Raw genomic sequence first — 21,488 nt, 5'->3', positions numbered from 1 at the left:
GCACATACAAACTTCAAATCACGTACGAACTCTGAAGCATGTACAAACTCCAAAACACGTAAAAACACGTACAAACTCCAAAACACGTAAAAACTCAAAAACACGTAAAAACACGTACAAACTCCGAAGCACGTAAAAACTCAGAAGCACATAAAAACTCAAAACACGTACAAAAGACAACAGAAGTGCTCCAGGATGCTGGGCGCAGTGTTGAGCCTTTGTTATCTTGTGGCTACACAAGCCAGCAAGTACCAACGACCGGATTTGGTGTGTGGTAGTAACAGGTAAATGAACTTTTTTTTAAATTATTTGAATATATATATGAGTGCCTGTGTATAAATACACAAACAATACACACATGCTTTCAATTGTGTAATTTAAGTGATCTAGTAGCTCTGCTTTGGAAGTTCAGTTCATGCTAGAAATGTGTTTTGGAGTTTGTACGTGTTTTGTCTCTAGGGGCCACCGCATATATTTATATATAAACATATATAAATAAAACCACTTGTTTTTACGTTAGTAATTCCTTTTGTGCATAATTTTATATTATTGTTAATAATAAATTAATTAAAGCAACAAAACAACCTGAAGAGCCGGTTCGGAGCCGAAAGAGCCGGCTCTTTTTAGTGAGCCGAACCGAAAGAGCCGGATCTCTAAAAAGAGCCGGAAATCCCATCACTACTGGACTGGGACAAAAAATTGGGCATTTTCACTACAGACCAGCCCACCAGGTATTAAAGCCATAAAGCCTTTGAATGAAAACAAACGCTGTTGTGACAGTGATGTACACTGTCTTTTTGGTATATGTATGATTTCTATACATTTTACGTCAGATAAAAACTTTGTTCGCAAGATTCAGATAATTATTTAATAAAAGCTAAATATTTGAAATGAGAATAAAAAAGAAAAATATTTCTTTGTGCCCCCCTCTCCCTGTTAATGCCCTACCTGGCCCCCTGGCAACACTTTGCTAGATCCGCCCCTGCACAGTTACCAGCTGTCAGCTACTTAGAAAAAGGATGCTGGTGTTATTTGTCTCTCAGAAACAGTTCATAACTTCCCTTCAACTCATTCATGTCACCTAAAAGGTAAACCTGTTTCTCCATCACTGTTCAGCTCTGATGATTCAGTAAGGACATCTCCTGGTTTCATCTTCATGTTTCCCTCTCACCACATAACCAAACCGACATCATGACCAGCAGCTTTACAGCTGTGGCTCCAGCAAACATCAGCTGATACTAGAAATTAATATTCAATAAATTCTAACAACAGCTGATCAAGCTTAAACGTGCTGCTGTTGTTTAGTGCGACATCCGCTGGTTTCCTCTTTCTGGCGCAAAGTGGGCAATAAATAAACAGTAGCAACAGAAGAGGGGGGGGGGGGGGAGATAAGAGAAGAGGCAGCTGTGCAGCGTAAAGACAGAATAACTCCAGCTTTTTGTCTTTTCCCATTCTAGCTAAAGTACGGGACAAACTGTGTCTCTTCTCAGCTCAATACGAAACCCGTAATATTTTCTCTGAATAAGGGACCATTCCACTTTTTAAGGAGCCGTTGGCAACTCTACTAACTAACCTTATGAATAAAATAAAGTTCACTATCAGTAACATCATAGCAACCGAACAGCTGTATAGAAACTCCGTCATGCTAGCTAGTACACAGTACGAGTTATTGTAACTGACTGTAAAAAGTCAGCACAACGAAAATAAACTCCACCTAAACTTGGTTTATATCTGACCCAGATAGACTGCAGGTCATAACTTCTTACCTCAAGTTCAGTTCACCTGATACTCGAACCGGCGGCCGCCTCGGGTCTCTGCTCCTCCTGCCTCCCCTTCCCTCATCCACCTGTTGCCTCTGTGGAAGCCCCGCCATAGCCACCACCAAACAACTGAGTTATTTTTACACATCGGCCAGCATCTGGCCAATCCACCACCTCTCATTGTTCATGCCGTTACAAAAAATAAATAAATAAGTCATCAGCCCACTGTGCAAATGTCCGATGGCTAGTCCAGCTATGTTAACTTGTTAATCTTTCGCTGAAAAAATGTTTTCTGTGGTGCCGTCTTTCGTACTTGGCTCTCCTACCTTTGCTAACATGATGCTCATAGTGCAGAAGTCGCTGCTGCATTCACTTACCCTCGGACATCTGAGCTTCACTGTGAAACCATAATCGTACATTTGATATTTCATTAAATTTTATTGTTTTAGCTTCAGGGTGGCACCTGGGGTGGCCTGTGCCCCCCAGGCCACCCCGCTGGACACGCCACTGCTTTGTGTTCTGGCTGTTTGCTTTTGTTTTGTGCATGTTTATTTTATCTGAAAACGGGAAAAACTTAAAATGTCATAAATCTGCTTTTCATAATATAAATATCATTAAATAACTTTAGAAAAACTTTGACTCTTTACATTTAATGTTATAAAAATATATCTTATTTTTTTAATTAATCTTAAAATGTTAGTCTGCAAAATGTGCAGCAATTTAATTTATTTATTCTCTTTAGCTGGTAGTTGGTGGGGCCCAGGTAGACTGTATAACTGCATCTCTACCAGTGTCTCTGCACTCCAGCGTCCTCTGTGCCATGTGAAGGGATTTTCCTTAAGGCAGGAGAAATTATCTCCACGAAAGGAACAGGTTTGGTCACCGCACAGTGAAACAAATTCTCTTCTTAAATAAAAATGAAAAAGGGTTACCTTAAATGCATCACGTTTTTAATTTACAAGTTCATAAGCATTTTCCTTTTCCAGTTCACAATCAATTCTACCCCCAGGTCAAAAATATGTATAGGAAAATGTCCCTAATATAATATTATTTATAAATACACCCGTCCGGCGATTAATTGCATAAGTACAAGGAGGCGGGACCTCAGAGCAGAAACATACTCCATAATGTGTTGTACATTATTTTATGTATATTATATGTAGCGTGGTATTTTTCAATCATTGTATTTACCAACATCAAGAAGTCACAAGCAAAGAAAGACCACGCCATGGTGCATGTTTAAATAAGGAAAGTTTACTGGTCAAAATTATGTATTAAAGAAATAAACAACATTTTTTTCACCCCCAAAAATACATATTTAAAGCAACACAGCGGTGGCCCAATATCAGACAGAACTCCACTCTGTCGAGTGGGCAATCATAATGAAGCAGTTGGTTTTATTTTGTGGATTCAAGCTGCTCTTCATATTTTTGGCCACCAGATGTCACCAGAGAGGATTGTGTTGAAAAGCTTCGAGTAATGAACCGTTTTTCAATACAAGTTTCAGTGCTTCAGAAAGCTTCATTTGGCCATCACTACCTAAAACACCAAACTAGAAAAGGTCACTAACGACCACAATATAGTTTTATTGGTGCAACCTGCCAGCAATGCAACTATCACCTGAGAGCTTGCTCTGCCCCAGTGGTCCCAGATGCTCGTTGCTTTAAAAAAACAAAACAAATCCACTCCAAATAAATTCGAGCCCAACAGAACACTTATCGCATGCACTAATTGTTTTAGTTCAGGAAATAATTGATGGCACTAAAATCACTCTTAATAAAACTTATTCACTGCAAATCCACACGGTGCACCTCTAAAAGACCTAATTCCCCTAAGGCAGGGGTGGGCAACTCCAGGCCTCGAGGGCCGGTGTCCCTGCAGGTTTTAGATGTGTCCTTGAACCAACACAGCTGATTTAAATGGCTAAATTAGCTCCTGCAGTTCTCCAGAGGCCTGGTAACGAACTAATCATGTGATTCAGGTGTGTTGACCCAAGGTGAGATCTAAAACCTGCAGGACTAATATTGCACCAGCCCAGTAGAAATAAAAACAAACCCCGCATTAAAAAACAACAACACAGTTTTAAAAGTTGACCCTACTCTAAAACCAACTTGGGAGAAAAACGCAACGAAAAGGAGGAGGAAAAAACTGTGACAAATTCACATGTGCAGCCTGTCCTCCAGCAGACAACTGCGTTTGCTGCACACCTGGCTTGTCTTCTAAAACACTACTCGAACCTCTGCTGTAGAGGTTTAAAACAACCGCACTATTTGCAGGTAAATAAAATTATCTCATTTGTTTAATTCTACTTCTCTGGATATTACTGCGTTACGCCCCCACATGAAGGCTAGGCGAAGAGGGTGGGGGACAGTAACAGTTGGATCCGGGTTGAAATGAAAAGGACGCCAGGCAGAGGGGTTTAACACAAAATAAATCTTTATTATAATTAATTAACCTAATAATCATAAAAGCAGTAACAACAGAAAGAGATGGTGGCTGCTTCAACTAAGATAACAACAAGGATTCAACAGAAAAAGACAGCAACGCTGCTCGACCGACCGACACAAAGGAAATCCAGCAAAAGCCTCTCTCACACCCACACTGCTCTCCTCCAGCTTATATCACCTCTGGAGGGTAATTGGTGGTAAGCGAGGGCAGATGAGCAGCAGGTGTGTCCTAAAGGAGAAGGCAGGGGCAGAGAGAAACAGGGGAGGGGCAATAAAGAAGGAGGAGGAGAGAGAGAGGACAACACCACGCCCACACACTCCCACAGCCTCACAGATGTAACATTCAACCGGGGTGCTGCAAAGGAGAGATTTTGCAGACTCAAATGCATGCTGGCATTCCCCTGACCACTCAAAAGGGATTTGGGGGCTACATAGCTTCATCAAAGGGGCCACAACTACTGCAAAGTTCTTGCAAAAACAGCGATTGTATCCAGTCATGCCCAAGAACCGCTTTAGCTCCCGCCTAGTGGTTGGGGCCGGGTAGCTGAGGACAGCCTCGACTTTTACCTCCACCGGGCGAACCTGCCCAAAACCCACCTGCTTTCCCAGGTACGTGACTGTCGCTTTGGCAAACTCACACTTAGCGAGATTTAGAGTTAACGAGGCTTCGGCCAATCGCTGAAACATTGATTGTAGGATGGCCACATGCTCTTCCCACGTGTCCGTGTATATCACTACATCATCCAAGCACACATTACACTGAGGCACATCCCCCAACACCAGCTGCATTAAACGCTGAAATGTGGCTGGAGCATTTTTCATGCCAAACGCCATCACGGTGTACTGCATGAAATGGTCGGGTGTGACAAATGCAGAAATGTCGGAGGCTCTGGAGGTCAGAGGCACCTGCCAATACCCATTAAGAAGGTCCAGTTTGGAAATGTATTTGGCAGGACCTATATTGTCAATGCAATCCTCATTACGAGGAAGTGGAAAAGAATCAGAGACAGTCACTGCATTTACCTTCCGGTAGTCGGTGCAGAAACGTGGGGTGCCATCAGACACGTAAACACGGGGAGCTCCAAGGGCTGTGGCTTGGTTGTGCCAAACCGTTCTCCACTAAATAACTGACTTCCTTCTTCATCACCTCGCACTTTCCCATGGGACAGCGGTACGCATGCTGTTTGATTGGGGTTGCATCACCAACATTGATATCATGTTCACAGACATTAGTACGCGAGGGCACATCCCCAAAGAGAGAAGGGTAAGAGTGGAGTAGCCCAAGTACATCTTCGGACTGTGAAGGAAAAAGATGAGACAAATGGGCCGTTGCCTCTGCTAAATAAGCTGAATTCGCCAACCGTCTGATTTTTCAGTATGTACAGATAACTAGGTGTCACAGAAAGACTAAGGGAAAAAAAGACTGTAAGATATTTTCAAATACCACTTTATACACAAACTCAGTGTTAGCAGAGATCCTTTCAAACTTTAAAACTGTTCAGACATTATTCATTGGAACAGAACTGAAGCCCTCGTTCAGCTTGTTTCCCTCCTCACCCATGGCAGGCAGTTCCAGCAGGTGAACTCCCAGGTAGCGATGTAGGTTGGGCATGTGTAGCGGTCCAACACGATGTAAGCAGCCTCTGGGTCACACACAAAGTTAAACTCTCCACATATTGTGATGTTACCCCTGGCTGCACACAGAAACAAGCACAGTCACACACTCATTCTCATATATATCAGATATTTATAAGACTAAAATCACGAATGGATAATGAGAGACAGAGGAAATACTCTGTGAGGAGACCACCTTCAATGGTTCCCCCCATGATGTAGAGCGCCTTAAGCTTTTTAGGCAAGGAAGGGTCCAACTGCACTGCTGCAGCCAGGTTCATGAGGGGGGCAGTGGATATGAGGATCACCTGGAGGCAGGAGACAGAGTTGAATTGATGATTTTATTGCCTCCTAACCAACCTTTGAGCTGAAAACAAACCCTCAGTTGTAAAATAATAATTTTCCTTGAAAAGTTTTTTAAAGAATTATCATTTATAAATGTGTTTAGAATGAATTGAGAATTAAACTGGTTTGGTTGGCCCAGTGGTGCAGTTTGTCTATTAAGCACTTGAAACTTGATGAAAATTGACAGATAATTTTTACGACTTCCCAATTTAAACTGCATTAAAGCTTCAAGTTATGCTTTTTTATGTGTGTTTGGCAACTTTGTGATACTTCGCAACGAGTTGGCTTCTTTCACATCAAGTGCATTGTACCCTTTGCAATCCATAACCAACAGATGATATCATTGTGTCTACATCCATTTTTACTGGTCACCATGAAAAAGCAATTAAATCATTAGCTCTGGGTAAAACAAGTTTTTATTAGTCAAGTGATGCAATTTCATCTGTGGGAGTTCAACAATTTTCAGCTAAATGTCAACATATTTTTTAGGAAGACTTCAAGGCATGTCTGCTGAAATAATCGGTGACTGGGCCTTTAAATAAAACATTTGATCAGAACCACAAACCATTTACAAAAAGTAATTTTCATTCATGTAAGAAGCTTAATGGTGCAGACACTCACCTCTTTATCATTTGCGTTCACAAGGTCAATAATGGCCTGTTTGGCTTTTTTCTGCTGCACCAGATCCAGGCTTGGTGCGTGTGGATCTGGAACGTCCCCAAACCCGTCTGATCCAAAGAAATTATCTGCATGGTTTTCATGGTCCACCAAAGGCTTTGAGCAGCCACGGTACACTGGAATCTGTATGAGTATTATATGCTGGATGTAAGAACATATCTACGAACATATTCGTGTAGAAGGGCTCTCTTACAGCGTGACACAAACTTACGTCCAGCCTGTCGCAGACTTTCAGGACACGAAGGACATTTCTGAGGACATTCTCCACAGACGTGTTGCCATAGCAGCAGGTGATCCCCAAAACTTCCACATCAGGTGTGGAGAGGGCCATCATGATGGCAATAGCATCATCCACCCCAGCATCCACATCAATGATGAGCTTCTTCATCCTGTGTTTAACCACAGGATTCAAACCTGAAGAGTGATTATTTCTAATAATAATCCATTTTTGACCACATATCTAACTGTAGCCTATCTCAGCTGTCAGATGGAGGGAAAGAGGCAAAAACACAGATAACTACAAATATTTTAAATAAACACAATACAGTGTTTTTCTCTTCACACTCTCAAAACCTTTCTCTCATAGCATAACTACATGTTTTGTAGCTTTCCTAAATATGAAGGTTAGATTGAAAGACTGCTTCAACTGTTTTATGGTAGAGGCAGGAGAATGTTTTAGATACAGCATTAAAATGTGTAGTGTTCAGTACAAATATCATAATTAGATCAGCTTTTAAAATATCTGGGATCTTCATTTTACAATATATATGAAAATAGTCGCTTGCACAAAGATTTAGAAAAATGTTCATGAACAGGCAATTGACCTGCATCTGATTGTGGCAAGGTTAAAGAATTTTAAACAACAGTTTCCATTGTCAAAAAACAAATCAAAACACCACAAAATTATGCTTTTAGGTGCAATAAAAAGAAAGAAAGAAAAAAATAAGTGATTTCTGGGGGTTTTAAGAATTACATTTTATTTTATTTTTTTATTTTTTTATTTTTTATTTTTTTCTTAAATGACATCAGAAACAGCAGTATGCGACATTTTTTTTTAAATAAATAGGACAGGGGGAATGAATGAGAGAGAGAGGGGGAGAGAAAGAAAGAAAACCAAAGAGGAGAAGAGACTGTGAGAAGGGGGGGGGGAAGAGAGAGAAAAAAAAAAAAAAGAACTCCTGGGTCACCTGTATGGAGAAAAAAACAAACAAACAAACAAACAAAAAAAACAAACAGAGGAGACAGCAAACAACAAAGAGCAACATAATAATAGAGAAAACAAAGCACCATCACAATAAACTAGCTAGTCATAGATATCAATATTTACTAAATAATAAACGATATTGTGCAGCACGCAAGATAGACAGCGCACAGTGTGCTTTGAGGCAGCAGCCAAGAAAGCTTTAGTCCGTGTCTGTGAATACCCATGTGTGCATACCTGTGTGGATCAGCATGCTTGCATTCCAAAGGTTTCTCCATGTAATGATCTGCTAGGGAGTGTGGGGGGGCCACAGCCCCGTCCTCCAGGGTGTGAAGCGGGTATGGAGGAGATCAAAACTCCAGACATCCAGAGGCCCCCAGAACACAAGAGACCATGGAAGACCAACAGAGGGGCAGCCGCGCCACTGTCCCAGTAAGAGCTGAGGAGAGTCCCAGATGAGGGCTCGCCCAGCAGCCGCGGAGCAGAAGTCAGGGGGAGTTGCAGTGACGCGCCCGTGAGCTCCGCCGGCCCCCAGCTGCGCCTGAGTGACCGAGCCCTAGGCCGAGAGGCCGGGGGCACCCCACCTCCAAAGGGGCCCGAGCGAGCCCCAGGCCCCAGGCCCCGACAAGCGGCCGCCAAGGAGTGAGCCGGTGTGTACCCGGACGCCCACCCCCAGACACAAAGAACCACCAACACACCGACACCTGAGGGAGTCCGCCACCGGCAGGGGAAGTGGTGGTGGGTGGAGATAGGCCTCCAAACCTTGGAGGGCCTGAGGTGTCCCCAGAGAGGTGGCGTCTGATACCCAACCTGACATATAGACACAGACATACAGGCACACACAGATACAAACATCCATTCCCACCCTCATGCTCTCATATGCACTCACTCCACACTCACCCAACGTGGAGACAGACATAAAGAGACGCTGTACACACAATCACACTCCCCAAGCGTACTCTACAAACCGGGTCTAGGTACCCTTGCCCCTGGAGGGGGGAATTGCACCCAGACCCAGGTGGTGTTACCCTTTTCCCTGCGGTGGGGAGAGGCAGACCACCCCGACTCCGCAGCAGCAGGGAGGCCCCACACCCCAGACCGCAGTCGGACGGCCAACTCCTCCTACTAGCCCTCCCGCTCCAGCAGGCCGCAGAGAATGGGGGTGGGAGAAGACTCCAAACCTCCCTCCACCCGCTCATTGTAGTGTTGATGCATATGTGTTCTAAGGTGCAATTAAAACCCAGGAGGGCATGGAGCTACCTGCCAAGGAGCAGCAGGTAAGCGCATAGTCCCTCCTGCTAACCCTCAATGACTAAGTGTATTTAAAATTGAGAGGTGGGCAACGACGTCAGGGGTGAGGTATACACCCTGATGGTGATTTGGACTCCGTGATTGTGCCCACCCCCAAGATCCTATATGTATGTGTAATGAGAGTGTGAATAATGTGAATGTCTAAGTTGTGGGATAAAATTGAGGCAGAGGCAGCCAGAAGGGGACAGGGGGGGGGGGGTAGCCTCCTCTGCACCCTGGTGACATACCCCTACTCCAAGGCCCTGCATGTGTGGGTGGTTGTGGAGGAGCGGGAAGAGGGAGGCAGCTGGAGATGGGGAGGGAAGGAAGGGAGGGGCAGGTAACCCCTCCCTGGGGCCAGCTCCCCCGCTGACCCCAGTAGGCACTCCCACCCTCCGCGACCCGCCAGGGAAGGGGGGCCCAGGCCCATCAGACCGGGGCCCAGTGCAGTAGCGCCCCCCGGCTCCACAGAGCCCTGGACAGTCCACCCAACCCCACCACAGAGAAAACTGCACCCACCCCACCAACCACACATCTTCCAGACTACATAAGACGGTAAACGCCCAGGCTGAGATCTTCCTCCACCTCTCCTGTATCTCCCCCTCCTGCAGAGAGTTCCTGAAGAGAAGAAAGCTCCTGCAAGATGTGACCATCCCCCCCACCAGTTGAAGAGCCCCCCAGGCGGCTCGACGCACCGGCGGCACCCTGCTCCAGGGCCGGGCCCCCATGCACCCACCCGCCCACAACCCCGGCAACACACCAACCAGGACCCAAGCCCCCGAGGCCCGGCCCGGGCCCCAGCCCAGAGACGGAGCGCCCCCAGAACCTCACGCCCATCCCGGACCCACCCAGGGGCAGCCAGGTTGCCAGGTCAGTAACCCACGTCCGTCAGCACAGACCCTCCCCTAGCCCCGCTGCACGCAGCCGCGAGGAAACAGTCACCTGAGAGCCAACAGAGCCCTCAACCGGACGTGACCGCTACCCCGGGTTGAGCCCCCCAAGGAAGATGCCTCCGGGGAACCCCCCGACGCCCTAAGCCTGTCCCTGCCCCCTCACCAATCACAACAGTGAAGGCGGGACCAAACTATGACCCCCCACCCCCACTAGGTGATGGGGCTGATAAAAGGGGCCCAGAGCAATTGATCTAATGTGGTGGCAGAGGCTGTGTCAAGACTAATGTAATCTAATAGATAATTTCTATATTGGTTAGAATTAAGATTATTTTTATTTTTCCAGTTCATGAGGACTGTTTTCTTGGCTATGCATAGGGCGGTGAAGATCATATGGGCTATATTCTTTTCTGAAGCGATATTATCTAAGCTGCCCAACAAACACACTAAGGGGGAGGTTGGAATGTTACATTTCAGACACTTTGATAAGTCTTCACATATCTCGCGCCAAAACTTTTGCACTGGTGGACAGAACCAAAGAGCGTGGATGTAATTGTCTGGTGTATTGCCTTGACAGTGTGAGCAGTTGTTGGAAGATGTAAAGCCCATCTTGAACATCCGATGACCTGTATAGTGCACTCTATGAAGTATTTTGTATTGTATTAATTGCAGACTGGGATTTTTAATTAATTTAAAAGTTTTTAAGCAAATCTGAGACCAGAAGTTTTGGTGTAGGTTGACTGATAAATCTGCTTCCCACTTTGCAGTAGGAAGGGATATTGATTCATCTAATTTAGAAAGTGTTCTGTATATTTTAGATAATAATTTGGGGGATTTAAGAGTAAGAAAATGTGCCGCACTTAGTGGTGTTTGTAATTCAACTTGACTGAGGTTAAATTTCTTTTTTACTATGGATTTAATTTGTTGATATTCTAAAAACCTTGTCTTGTTGATCCCATATTGTTCAACTAGTCTGTCAAATGGAATAAATTCTGTTCCCTCTAATATATGTTCTAAGTATTTAATTCCTTTACAACTCCATTCTGGGAAATTAATCATATTATTGTTTTGTAATATGTCAGGGTTATTCCAGATAGGTGTACGTTTGCATGGGATTAATGAAGACTCCGTTATTTTTAGAAACTCCCACCATGCTGTTAGAGAAAAGCTGATGTTGATACTTTTAAAGCATTCATGTCTTTTGATGTTTGAGCTAATAAATGGTAGGTCTGAAATCTCTAGATCCTTGCATAGTGCCTGTTCAACATCTAGCCAGGGCTCAACTAAGAAGGTATGTTTTAACCATTCTGAGATGAACTGAAGCCTGTTGGCTAAGAAGTATTGGTGAAAATTAGGCAGATCTAATCCTCCTCTATCCTTGGTTCTTTGTAGCGTTTTTAAGCTAATACGCGGGGGTTTATCTTTCCAAAGGAATTTGGAAATATATGAATCCAGAGATCTGAACCAATCTTGTGATGGTTTGTTAGGGATCATCAAAAATAAGTAATTTATTTTTGGCAAGATCATCATTTTTATAGTGGCGACCCTTCCCATGAGTGATATGGGTAAAGATTTCCATCTAGTCAGATCGCCTTCTACTTTCTTTAGAAGTGGGATGTGGTTTAGTTTAGTTAAGTCTGAAAGCTTAGGAGAGACATTAATACCTAAATATTTAATATTTCCGGATTGCAGTGGGGCAGAGGAAGAATTATGGAAGGAGCAGTTAATGGGGAGAACTGTAGATTTTGGCCAGTTAATTGAATAATCTGAAACTCTTGAAAACCAGTTTATTAAAGTAATTACCTCAGAGAGGTTGGTTTGTGTGTTTTGCAGAAAAAGCAACACATCATCCGCATAGAGACTGATTTTATGTTCTATGTTCTTACATTTTATGCCCTTAATTGTTGTAGCCTGTCTAAATGCTGCTGCTAGAGGTTCGATAAAAATTGCAAAAAGTGAGGGGGAGAGTGGGCATCCCTGTCTGGTGCCCCTCAGGAGACAGAAGCTGGAGGATGTCTGGTCATTTGTTCTGATACGAGCCGTTGGGGAATTGTATAATATTCTTATCCAGTTTATGAAAGAGTTTCCAAAACCAAATTTGTGTAAAGTTGCGAATAAAAATTTCCAATTAACTCTGTCAAATGCTTTTTCTGCATCTAGAGATAATATTATGGCTTCGATGTTTTTATCGTATGAGTAGTCTATTAAATTAAGTAATCTACGAGTGTTTGTTGAGGAGTGCCGACCTTTTATGAAACCAGTTTGGTCAGGATGAATTAAGAGGGGGGTCATTTTCTCTAATCTCTTTGAGAGAGCTTTGCAGATTATTTTAAGGTCTACATTTAAAAGAGAAATTGGACGATAGCTTGAGGGAAATAAAGGGTCTTTGCCTGGTTTTAGCAGGAGACTAATGTTGGCAGAATTCATATTTGGTGGTAGTCTGCCCTTTTCCTCGATTTCCTGCAACATGCTGTGGAATACTGGTGCCAAAATTGTCCAGAATTCTTTGTAGAATTCTGCAGGGAAGCCGTCTGGACCTGGAGCCTTATTATTGGGCATACTTATCAGGGCTTCCTGGAGTTCACTTGGCGTCAGTGGCGAATCCAGTTCCATTGCTTGACTGTCTAGTAATTTTGGAAGAGTTACGTTGTCAAGAAACAGATCAATTTCATTTTTAGATGGGTTTATTTGTGGTGAGTATAAAGTTTCATAGAAATCCCTAAAAATGTTGTTTATTCTTCCAGGATCATATATTGTGTTCCCCGATAAATCTTTAGCAGCACATATAGTTGTTTTTTCTTTATTTATTTTTAGCTGGTTAGCTAGAAATCGACCTGATTTGTTACTGTGTTCAAAATTCTGCAAGCGAAGTCTTTGTATAAGGAATTGTGTTTTTTTATTAATAATTTCATTTAATTCTAGTTTTGTTTTGCGTATTTTGTTCAATGTTTCCTGATCTTGGTCGCACGCGTAGGCTTCTTCTAGTGATTTGATGTTTTTTTCTAATTCCTGAATATTTTTGTTTTCTTCTTTCTTTTTGTGTGATGAGAAAGAAATTATTTTACCTCTCATCACAGCTTTCCCTGCTTCCCATAGAACAGAAGCAGATATTCCGGGAGTGTCATTAAAGTCTAAATATGAAGTCCATTCCTTTTTAAAGTATTTAATAAAGTCTTCATCTTTAAGTAGTGATATATTAAATCTCCAGTTTTTACTTGGCGTAGTATTATTCTTGTGCATTAGTGTTAAAGATACAGGAGCATGATCGCTGACAGCTATAGGATGAATCTCAGTGTCTGAAATGTCACACAGCAGTGAGCTGCTGACCAAAAAATAATCCAGACGAGAGTAAGAGTGATGAACATGCGAGAAAAAAGTATATTCCTTACTGGTGGGGTGAAGAGAGCGCCATGCATCGCAAAGACCAAAGTCGTTCATATACTGTTTGATTATATTTGTGGACTGCCAATTACGCTGAGTTCCTGTTGTGTTGAGCCTATCCATTTCTTCATTTAGTCCAAGGTTGAGGTCACCGCCAAGAATGAGTGTGCAATCAAGGTGTTCAGAGAGTGCACTAAAAAAACCGTGGAAGAATGAGGGTTCATCAACATTTGGACCATATATTGTCATGGTCCGGGTGAGCACGGGGTTTTTCCACTCCGCTGGGTTCTACCTTCAGGCAGAGACTCCAATCAGCTTCCACACCTGGTTCCAATCAAGTCACCTGCATATAAGACCAGCATTCACAACAGACCTCTGCCAGATCTTCTGCTAACCCATGTCAGTGCTAGGCTGCGAACCCCATGTGAGAACCCTCAACTACTGCTTTTCCCTCACCGTGTTTTTCTTTGTCATAGGACCCACCTGGCAGTCACGTTTCCCGAACTACTCTCATCTCCGCCTGGACGCTGGTTCTGTCATCTGGTTTCTTCCTCTCCACCATCGGACTACACCTGCCAAGTCCCTGCCAAGTCCCTCACTCCACGCATATTCTGGATCCTCTCTGGACACTCCTCACCCGGAACCCCCTGGACACCCCTTCCTCGCATGACACTTTAAACCTGCAACGCGTAAGCCCTAACCTCCATAGCCTAATCCTGCAGCTGTGATTCACTGGACTGCCACTGACTACTTGTCTCTTCTCATTATAGTGACTGCGTACCTCCATCCAAGCCGCTGCCCCTTTTTTCCATCCGTGAAATCCAGCACCTAGCCATAGCACTCAGTTTCATGTTCACAGTTTGGCCTCACAGTTCACAGTTCATAGCATTTCATAATTCATAGCATTCATAGTCTCCTGTTGTGTAATTTCACTAGACACTTGTAAATAAAGCACTGTGTTCACGCCCGTTTGCCTCCCTCTGTGTCTGCATTTGAGTCCACACCCACAGCCGGGCCCTCTCGGCCGTAACAGTAAGATCTGGCCACAATATGGACTCAGCAGACGCAGAGCGGACAGCCATTCAGAAACAAGGTGCAATCCTAGGTCACCACGAGCAATCCATTCAATATCTCCTGGCTTCACAGAAAGACCTTGGTGAGGGACAGGCTAAGATCTTTGCTGCCCTAGAGACTCTACAAGCTAACCTCGCTTCCGTGCCGCGTCCTGCCCCCGAACCCGCGCCCCCCGCACAAGACACACAGCCATCCACTTCGTCCCCTGCCTCGGCTTACGCGCTCCAAAGTGGGCCGATTTTTCGCGACGCATCATCCCCGGAGCCCGAACCTTTTTCTGGGGATCCGGGGAGCTGCACGGGGTTCCTACTTCAGTGCGATCTGGTATTTGGCCGCTCACCGCGCACCTTCATTGACAACGCCGCTCGGATTTCCTATTTCATAGGGAAATTACGGGACCGTGCTCTAAAATGGGCAGAAGCATACCTGTCAAGCCATCCCCTGCGAACTTGCTCTTATGATGACTTCCTGGGTGAGTTTAAAAAGACATTCACTCATCCTGTCTCTGAGGGCAGTTCGGCCCGTAAGTTGTTAAAGCTGCGCCAGGGTCGCCGTAGTGTTGCTGATTACCTCATAGATTTTCGAACGGCCGCCGCAGAGACGGGGTGGCCGGATCACGCGTTGCAGGGAATCTTTCTACAGTCCCTGAATGATAACATGAAAGATCAGCTTGCTTTACGGGATGAGCCCGCTACGTTTGAGGAGTTAGTCTCCCTTTCTCTCCGTATTGACATCAGGCTGAGAGAGAGGGAGAATGAAAGGAACTACAAACCCCAACGTCCCCTCCTCCGCCCACTTCCGTGTTCGTTTACGCCAGCCCCACCCATAATGCAGTCGCCTGTGTCGGCCGCCTCTCCCTCCGTCGTGGACGCGGCGCCGGAACCGATGCAGATCGGCCGCGCTCAGCTGCCGCCGGAGGAGAGAGAGCGTCGCTTTCGTGCACGCGCATGTTTTTATTGCGGGTCGACAGAACATTTAATCGCAGCATGTCCCAAGAGGGGAAAAGGGCCAGCCCGCCAGTAGATTCGGGGATACGGGTGGGCGGTTCTCATAGTGATGATAAACCCCGTTTGCTTCTCACAGTCAGTTTAGTTATCAACCGTGCCACGCACACCTTTCAGGCCCTGGTCGACTCCGGTTCAGAGCAAAACCTAATCAGTTTTGACCATGCCACACGGTTAGGATTGCACCTTGTGCCTTTAGATCCGCCCATTTCTGCGAAAGCACTTAATAACCAGGTCTTTGCACAAATAACTCACCACACTGAGCCAGTGACTGTAATCACTTCAGGAAATCATAGGGAGGAGCTCACTTTCTTCGCCCTCTCATCGCCTGACACTCCCCTCACATTCGGCTACCCTTGGTTAAAGCTACACAATCCACACTTGGATTGGTCTGGACGGAAGATAATAAGCTGGAGTGTATTCTGCCATGCTAATTGTTTGAGGTCGGCGTGTCCCCCGGGCCCTGATGAGCCCTATGCGTTGGAAGAAACAACCCCCGATCTCACTGGTGTGCCCAGGGAATATCACGATTTCAAAGAGATTTTTAGTAAGAGTAAGGCGCAAGCTTTGCCGCCTCACAGACAATATGACTGTGCCATAGACCTTCTCCCCGGTGCTCCTTTGCCCTCCAGTCGATTATACAACATATCTAAACCAGAACGTGTTGCTATGGAGAAGTACATCAGAGAGTCACTTGCTGCTGGAATCATTCGACCGTCGTCTTCACCTGTTGCTGCCGGATTCTTCTTTGTGGGTAAGAAGGACGGGTCACTACGACCATGTATTGATTTCCGTGGTCTCAACGACATAACTATAAAGAATAAATACCCATTGCCACTCATCAGTTCTGTGTCAGAGTCCCTGCAAGGCGCCACTATCTTCACTAAGCTGGATCTTCGTAATGCTTATCATTTGGTTCGCATTAGGCAGGGAGATGAGTGGAAGACGGCCTTTAACACGCCACTGGGCCACTTCGAGTACCTGGTCATGCCCTTTGGACTAACGAACGCCCCAGCCGTATTTCAAGCTTTGGTGAATGATGTTCTCAGGGACTTTCTGAACAGATTTGTGTTCGTATATCTGGATGACATACTCGTATTTTCCAGATCGCTCCAGGAACATCACGCTCATGTCCGTGCTGTCATCCAGCGCTTATTGGAGAACAAACTGTACATAAAGGCAGAAAAGTGTGAGTTTCATGCATCGTCAGTCTCTTTTCTTGGTTATATCCTGGCAGGGGGGCAACTGAAGACTGATCCAGCAAAGGTCAAGGCAGTCACAGAGTGGCCGGTGCCCACATCCCGTAAGCTTCTCCAGAGATTCCTGGGCTTTGCCAACTTCTACAGGCGATTCGTCAGGAACTACAGTCAGGTAGTTGCACCTCTAACACGCCTCACGTCTACAAAGCACCCATTCACGTGGCCTACCGAAGCCGACAGAGCTTTCAACAAGCTGAAACAACTGTTTACAACAGCTCCCGTGCTAATTCAGCCCGACACCAGCAAGCCCTTCATCGTTGAGGTGGACGCATCAGATGTTGGAGTGGGGGCAGTGTTGTCTCAACATACTGGTCCATCAGCAAAGTTACAACCCTGCGCTTTCTTCTCGCGTCGCTTGTCTCCGGCAGAGAGAAACTACGATATTGGGGACCGTGAGCTGCTTGCTGTGAAACTAGCATTGGAGGAGTGGCGGCACCTGCTGGAGGGGGCTGAGCACCCATTCATAGTCTGGACAGACCATAAAAATTTAACATACCTACGGAATGCAAAGAGACTAAATACCCGCCAAGCCCGTTGGTCACTGTTTTTTGCCCGTTTCAACTTTTCTATCTCATATCGCCCAGGTACCCGGAATGTTAAGCCAGATGCTCTCTCCCGCCAGTTCGAAGCTGCCTCAGAGCAGTCAGGGGTGCCCTCCATACTCCCTGCCAGCTGTCGTGTAGGGGCTGTCACATGGGAAGTAGACTCCGTCATTCAGCGGGCTCTGCAAGCAGAACCTGATCCGGGCACCGGTCCAGCTAACAAGCGCTATGTACCCACAGCAGCCCGCACCAAGGTTTTGGAATGGGTTCACACGGCCAAGTTCACAGGTCACCCGGGCCGAGGTAGGACAGCTATGCTACTGAAGAGACACTTTTGGTGGGAGACGTTGGATAGGGATGTACGTGAATACGTAGCTGCTTGCACGGTTTGTGCTCGTAATAAGTCCAGGAATCACCGTCCTTACGGACTGCTTCACCCACTAACCACCCCACACCGGCCATGGTCACATATTGCGTTGGATTTTGTAACAGGGCTTCCAAACTCTGCAGGAAAGACTACCATACTTACCATAGTTGACAGATTTTCCAAGGCAGCACATTTCATAGCTCTAGATAAACTGCCCACTACTTCAGAAACAGCTAAACTGTTGGTTGAACATGTTTTCAGACTCCATGGGATCCCTATGGAAATAGTGTCTGACAGGGGTCCCCAGTTTGCTTCTCAGGCCTGGGGAGCCTTTTGTACGGCCCTGGGGGCCAAGCCCTGTTTGAGCTCAGGCTACCATCCACAGACCAATGGCCAAACTGAGCGCCTGAACCAAGAACTCGAGACCACTCTTCGCTGCGTCACTGCCCATAATCCAGCCTCTTGGTCCACATTCTTGCCGTGGGTTGAATATGCGCATAACACACTCACCGCCTCGGCCACGGGTCTTTCACCTTTTGAGGCGTCCGTAGGTTACCAGCCACCTCTGTTCCCCGAGCAAGAAGCTGAGCTTGCGGTGCCTTCTGTCCAGCATCATCTGCAGCGTTGCCGCCGGGCCTGGACGCGGACTCGTGAGGCGCTGTTGCGCGCTGTGTCTCGCCAATGCCACTACGCCAACCAGCGGCGCACGGCGGCTCCTACTTACTCTCCGGGGCAAAAAGTGTGGCTGGCGGCTAAGGATATCCCGCTCCAGGGAACCTCCCGCAAGCTGTCTCCGCGCTATATTGGGCCTTTCGTGATTGACAGGCTGATTGGCCCTGCGGCAGTCCGGCTCGCATTGCCTGCATCGTTGCGGATCCATCCGGTGTTCCATGTTTCGCAGGTCAAGCCAGTGTTGTCTAGTCCTCTGTGCCCTCCTTCCGACCCCCCTCCTCCCGCCCGGCTCGTCGATGGTCATCCTGCCTTCTCGGTGCGGCGTATCCTGGACGTGCGTCGGTGGGGCAGGGGCCGGCAGTTTCTGGTGGACTGGGTGGGGTACGGGCCTGAGGAGCGTTCGTGGGTGTCTCGGTCTCTGATCTTGGACCCGGCGCTTGTTTCTGATTTTTTCAGGTCTCGTCGCGTGTCCGGGTCTGCTCGGTCGCCGGGGGGCGATCGTTGAGGAGGGGGTACTGTCATGGTCCGGGTGAGCACGGGGTTTTTCCACTCCGCTGGGTTCTACCTTCAGGCAGAGACTCCAATCAGCTTCCACACCTGGTTCCAATCAAGTCACCTGCATATAAGACCAGCATTCACAACAGACCTCTGCCAGATCTTCTGCTAACCCATGTCAGTGCTAGGCTGCGAACCCCATGTGAGAACCCTCAACTACTGCTTTTCCCTCACCGTGTTTTTCTTTGTCATAGGACCCACCTGGCAGTCACGTTTCCCGAACTACTCTCATCTCCGCCTGGACGCTGGTTCTGTCATCTGGTTTCTTCCTCTCCACCATCGGACTACACCTGCCAAGTCCCTGCCAAGTCCCTCACTCCACGCATATTCTGGATCCTCTCTGGACACTCCTCACCCGGAACCCCCTGGACACCCCTTCCTCGCATGACACTTTAAACCTGCAACGCGTAAGCCCTAACCTCCATAGCCTAATCCTGCAGCTGTGATTCACTGGACTGCCACTGACTACTTGTCTCTTCTCATTATAGTGACTGCGTACCTCCATCCAAGCCGCTGCCCCTTTTTTCCATCCGTGAAATCCAGCACCTAGCCATAGCACTCAGTTTCATGTTCACAGTTTGGCCTCACAGTTCACAGTTCATAGCATTTCATAATTCATAGCATTCATAGTCTCCTGTTGTGTAATTTCACTAGACACTTGTAAATAAAGCACTGTGTTCACGCCCGTTTGCCTCCCTCTGTGTCCGCATTTGAGTCCACACCCACAGCCGGGCCCTCTCGGCCGTAACAATATATACTAACAATACATAGTTTTTTGTTCAATATTGATAGTTTAATAATTAGAAATCTACCCTCTGGATCTATAACTGTATCGAGTACTGTAAAATTAACATTTTTATGTATTAAGATTGCTACTCCCCGTTGTCTAGAATTATAACAGGCTGCAAACACGTTAGGAAACTCAGGTGTTTTAAGTTCATTTAAACCTGTGACAGGTTTGTGAGTTTCTTGTAATAAAACAACATCTGCCTGTAGTTTTTTAAGCTGGTTAAATATTTTTAACCTCTTTCCTCTGGTGCCAGCTCCATTTACATTCCATGTGACAAACCTCAGCATGCCCTTAATTATGCGTGTATGTTTAATGATGTATGCTGGGTGTTTCGTTTAGACAGGTGGAGAGAATATGGAAACATCCCTTGTTTGTAAATAGAAAGAGAAAAAGAAGTGTGGTGAGAGACTCCATAAGTCTGACTATGTGTGTGAATATTCACTAATATGAACAAGCGTGGCTTGCTTATGTGTCCTGCAAGTCTGTGCGTGCTGTGAGGCTGTTGTGAATGTGCTGCCGTTGAGCTGATGTGTTTGCGTGATCGTCTTGTGAAAATATGGAGAAATAGAGGGTGTTGTTTGTAGGTGAGTGGGGAAGTAGGTGACCACAGCAGTGAAAGACAAGAGAAAGAAAGAAACCACATGAACTGTGAGCGACAACAAAAAAAAAAGAGACGAAACGGAAACATTCCAATTAAAGCAATGACGGAGGGTGACGGTGTTATATCTGCTATGACATCCTACTGATATTACTAGGTTAAACACATTTTAAAGGAGAAAGTGTGAATGAATAAGAAAAGAGTGTAGCGGGTTCTTATCTGGAGTGCAGTCAGTATAACCACGGTGTGGTGCCGGGGTCGCGGTACAGCTGTCCGTCCACGTAGAGCCGGTCCACAGCGATGACAGCACGGGAGCCTTTCTGGATAAAGCTACGTCGAACTGGGAACAGGACCTTGCGTCGTTCCAGGATCTCTTTGGGGAACTGGTCGTTCACGCTGAAGTCCGTTCCTTTCAGCTCTCTGCCGCGACTCTTCACCTGTTCCTTCTGTTTGAATTGACTGAATTTGGCCACAATAGGCCGTGGTCTCCCGGTCCGCGACCGCGCGCTCCCCAAGCGATGTACTCTATCGAAGTCGATGTTCTTTACGGTGTCCTCCGGCAGCTTCAGGTGGATTTTAATGAAGTTTTTCACCGTTGCCTCTGCGTCCTCTCCGGCAGTTTCTGGAATACCAGAAAACACAAGATTATCTCTCATGCTACGGGCTTGTAGATCGATAACGGACTCTTTTATTTTTTTATTTTCAATGTTTAGCTGGGTCACGTTATCGGTGAGAGATTTAACCGACTCCCGTAGCGTGGCATTTTCAGCGGCAAGCGTTTCCACCTGCCGCTGGCTGAATTCCAGGGATTCTCTCAGAGATTTAAATTCCCGGTGTAAAATCTCCACCAGGGACAGCCTCGCATCGAAACTGGACAATCGCTTGTCGATTGACTCCAGGATTTCTGCAATGTCTTTGCCGGCAGGCGATGTTGTACCGGGGGAGTCTGCCTGGCGACTTCTCTTCGATGACGGCGTCTCGATTTTGGCCGGGGAAGATGCACTCTGGGCCTTATGCATTA

At 46.1% G+C, this 21,488-nt stretch overlaps 1 protein-coding gene and 2 long non-coding RNA genes across 4 annotated transcripts; 2 read left to right on the top strand and 1 right to left on the bottom strand.

Moving 5' to 3' along the window:
- Positions 1 to 5,436: 5,436 nt before the first annotated feature.
- On the bottom strand, positions 5,437 to 7,804 carry LOC146681805 (inosine-uridine preferring nucleoside hydrolase-like). 2 transcript variants are annotated; one of them, XM_085448696.1, is made up of 5 exons: positions 7,056 to 7,804; positions 6,788 to 6,967; positions 6,018 to 6,129; positions 5,765 to 5,901; positions 5,437 to 5,614 (listed from the first exon to the last, which is right to left on the bottom strand). In XM_085448696.1, exons 1-5 carry the CDS (start codon positions 7,230 to 7,232, stop codon positions 5,597 to 5,599), a joined length of 624 nt encoding a protein of 207 aa, XP_085304822.1. In that variant the 5' UTR covers positions 7,233 to 7,804; the 3' UTR covers positions 5,437 to 5,596. The 2 variants fall into 2 exon arrangements, with proteins under 2 accessions (XP_085304822.1, XP_085304821.1); XM_085448695.1 differs by having other exon boundaries at positions 5,437 to 5,901.
- Positions 7,805 to 13,856: 6,052 nt separating this feature from the next.
- LOC146681804 (uncharacterized) lies at positions 13,857 to 15,022 on the top strand. The gene is made up of 3 exons (XR_014918243.1): positions 13,857 to 14,005; positions 14,083 to 14,295; positions 14,377 to 15,022. It is a non-coding gene; the product is annotated as an uncharacterized LOC146681804 (long non-coding RNA).
- Positions 15,023 to 18,764: 3,742 nt separating this feature from the next.
- Positions 18,765 to 19,772, top strand: LOC146681803 (uncharacterized). The gene is made up of 3 exons (XR_014918151.1): positions 18,765 to 19,196; positions 19,274 to 19,486; positions 19,568 to 19,772. It is a non-coding gene; the product is annotated as an uncharacterized LOC146681803 (long non-coding RNA).
- The last annotated feature ends 1,716 nt before the right edge of the window (positions 19,773 to 21,488 follow it).

This window comes from Copadichromis virginalis, linkage group LG23, assembly GCF_057382275.1.
Source record: "Copadichromis virginalis isolate Kocher_CV1m ecotype Utaka linkage group LG23, C_Virginalis_male_GT1.1, whole genome shotgun sequence".
Lineage (NCBI taxonomy): Eukaryota > Metazoa > Chordata > Actinopteri > Cichliformes > Cichlidae > Copadichromis > Copadichromis virginalis.
Note: the sequence above shows the minus strand (reverse complement) of the source record. Positions and strands in the feature narration are given on the sequence as shown.

What these genes read in the sequence shown, in the direction of transcription:
- LOC146681805 (XM_085448695.1), bottom strand. Translation starts at nt 7,232, where the DNA reads ATGAAGAAGCTCATCATTGATGTGGATGCTGGGGTGGATGATGCTATT. An exon ending in TGAACGCAAATGATAAAGAG is followed by an intron (nt 6,130 to 6,787) that starts GTGAGTGTCTGC and finishes TCCTGCCTCCAG; the next exon opens with GTGATCCTCATATCCACTGC. An exon ending in CATGGGGGGAACCATTGAAG is followed by an intron (nt 5,902 to 6,017) that starts GTGGTCTCCTCA and finishes TTCTGTGTGCAG; the next exon opens with CCAGGGGTAACATCACAATA.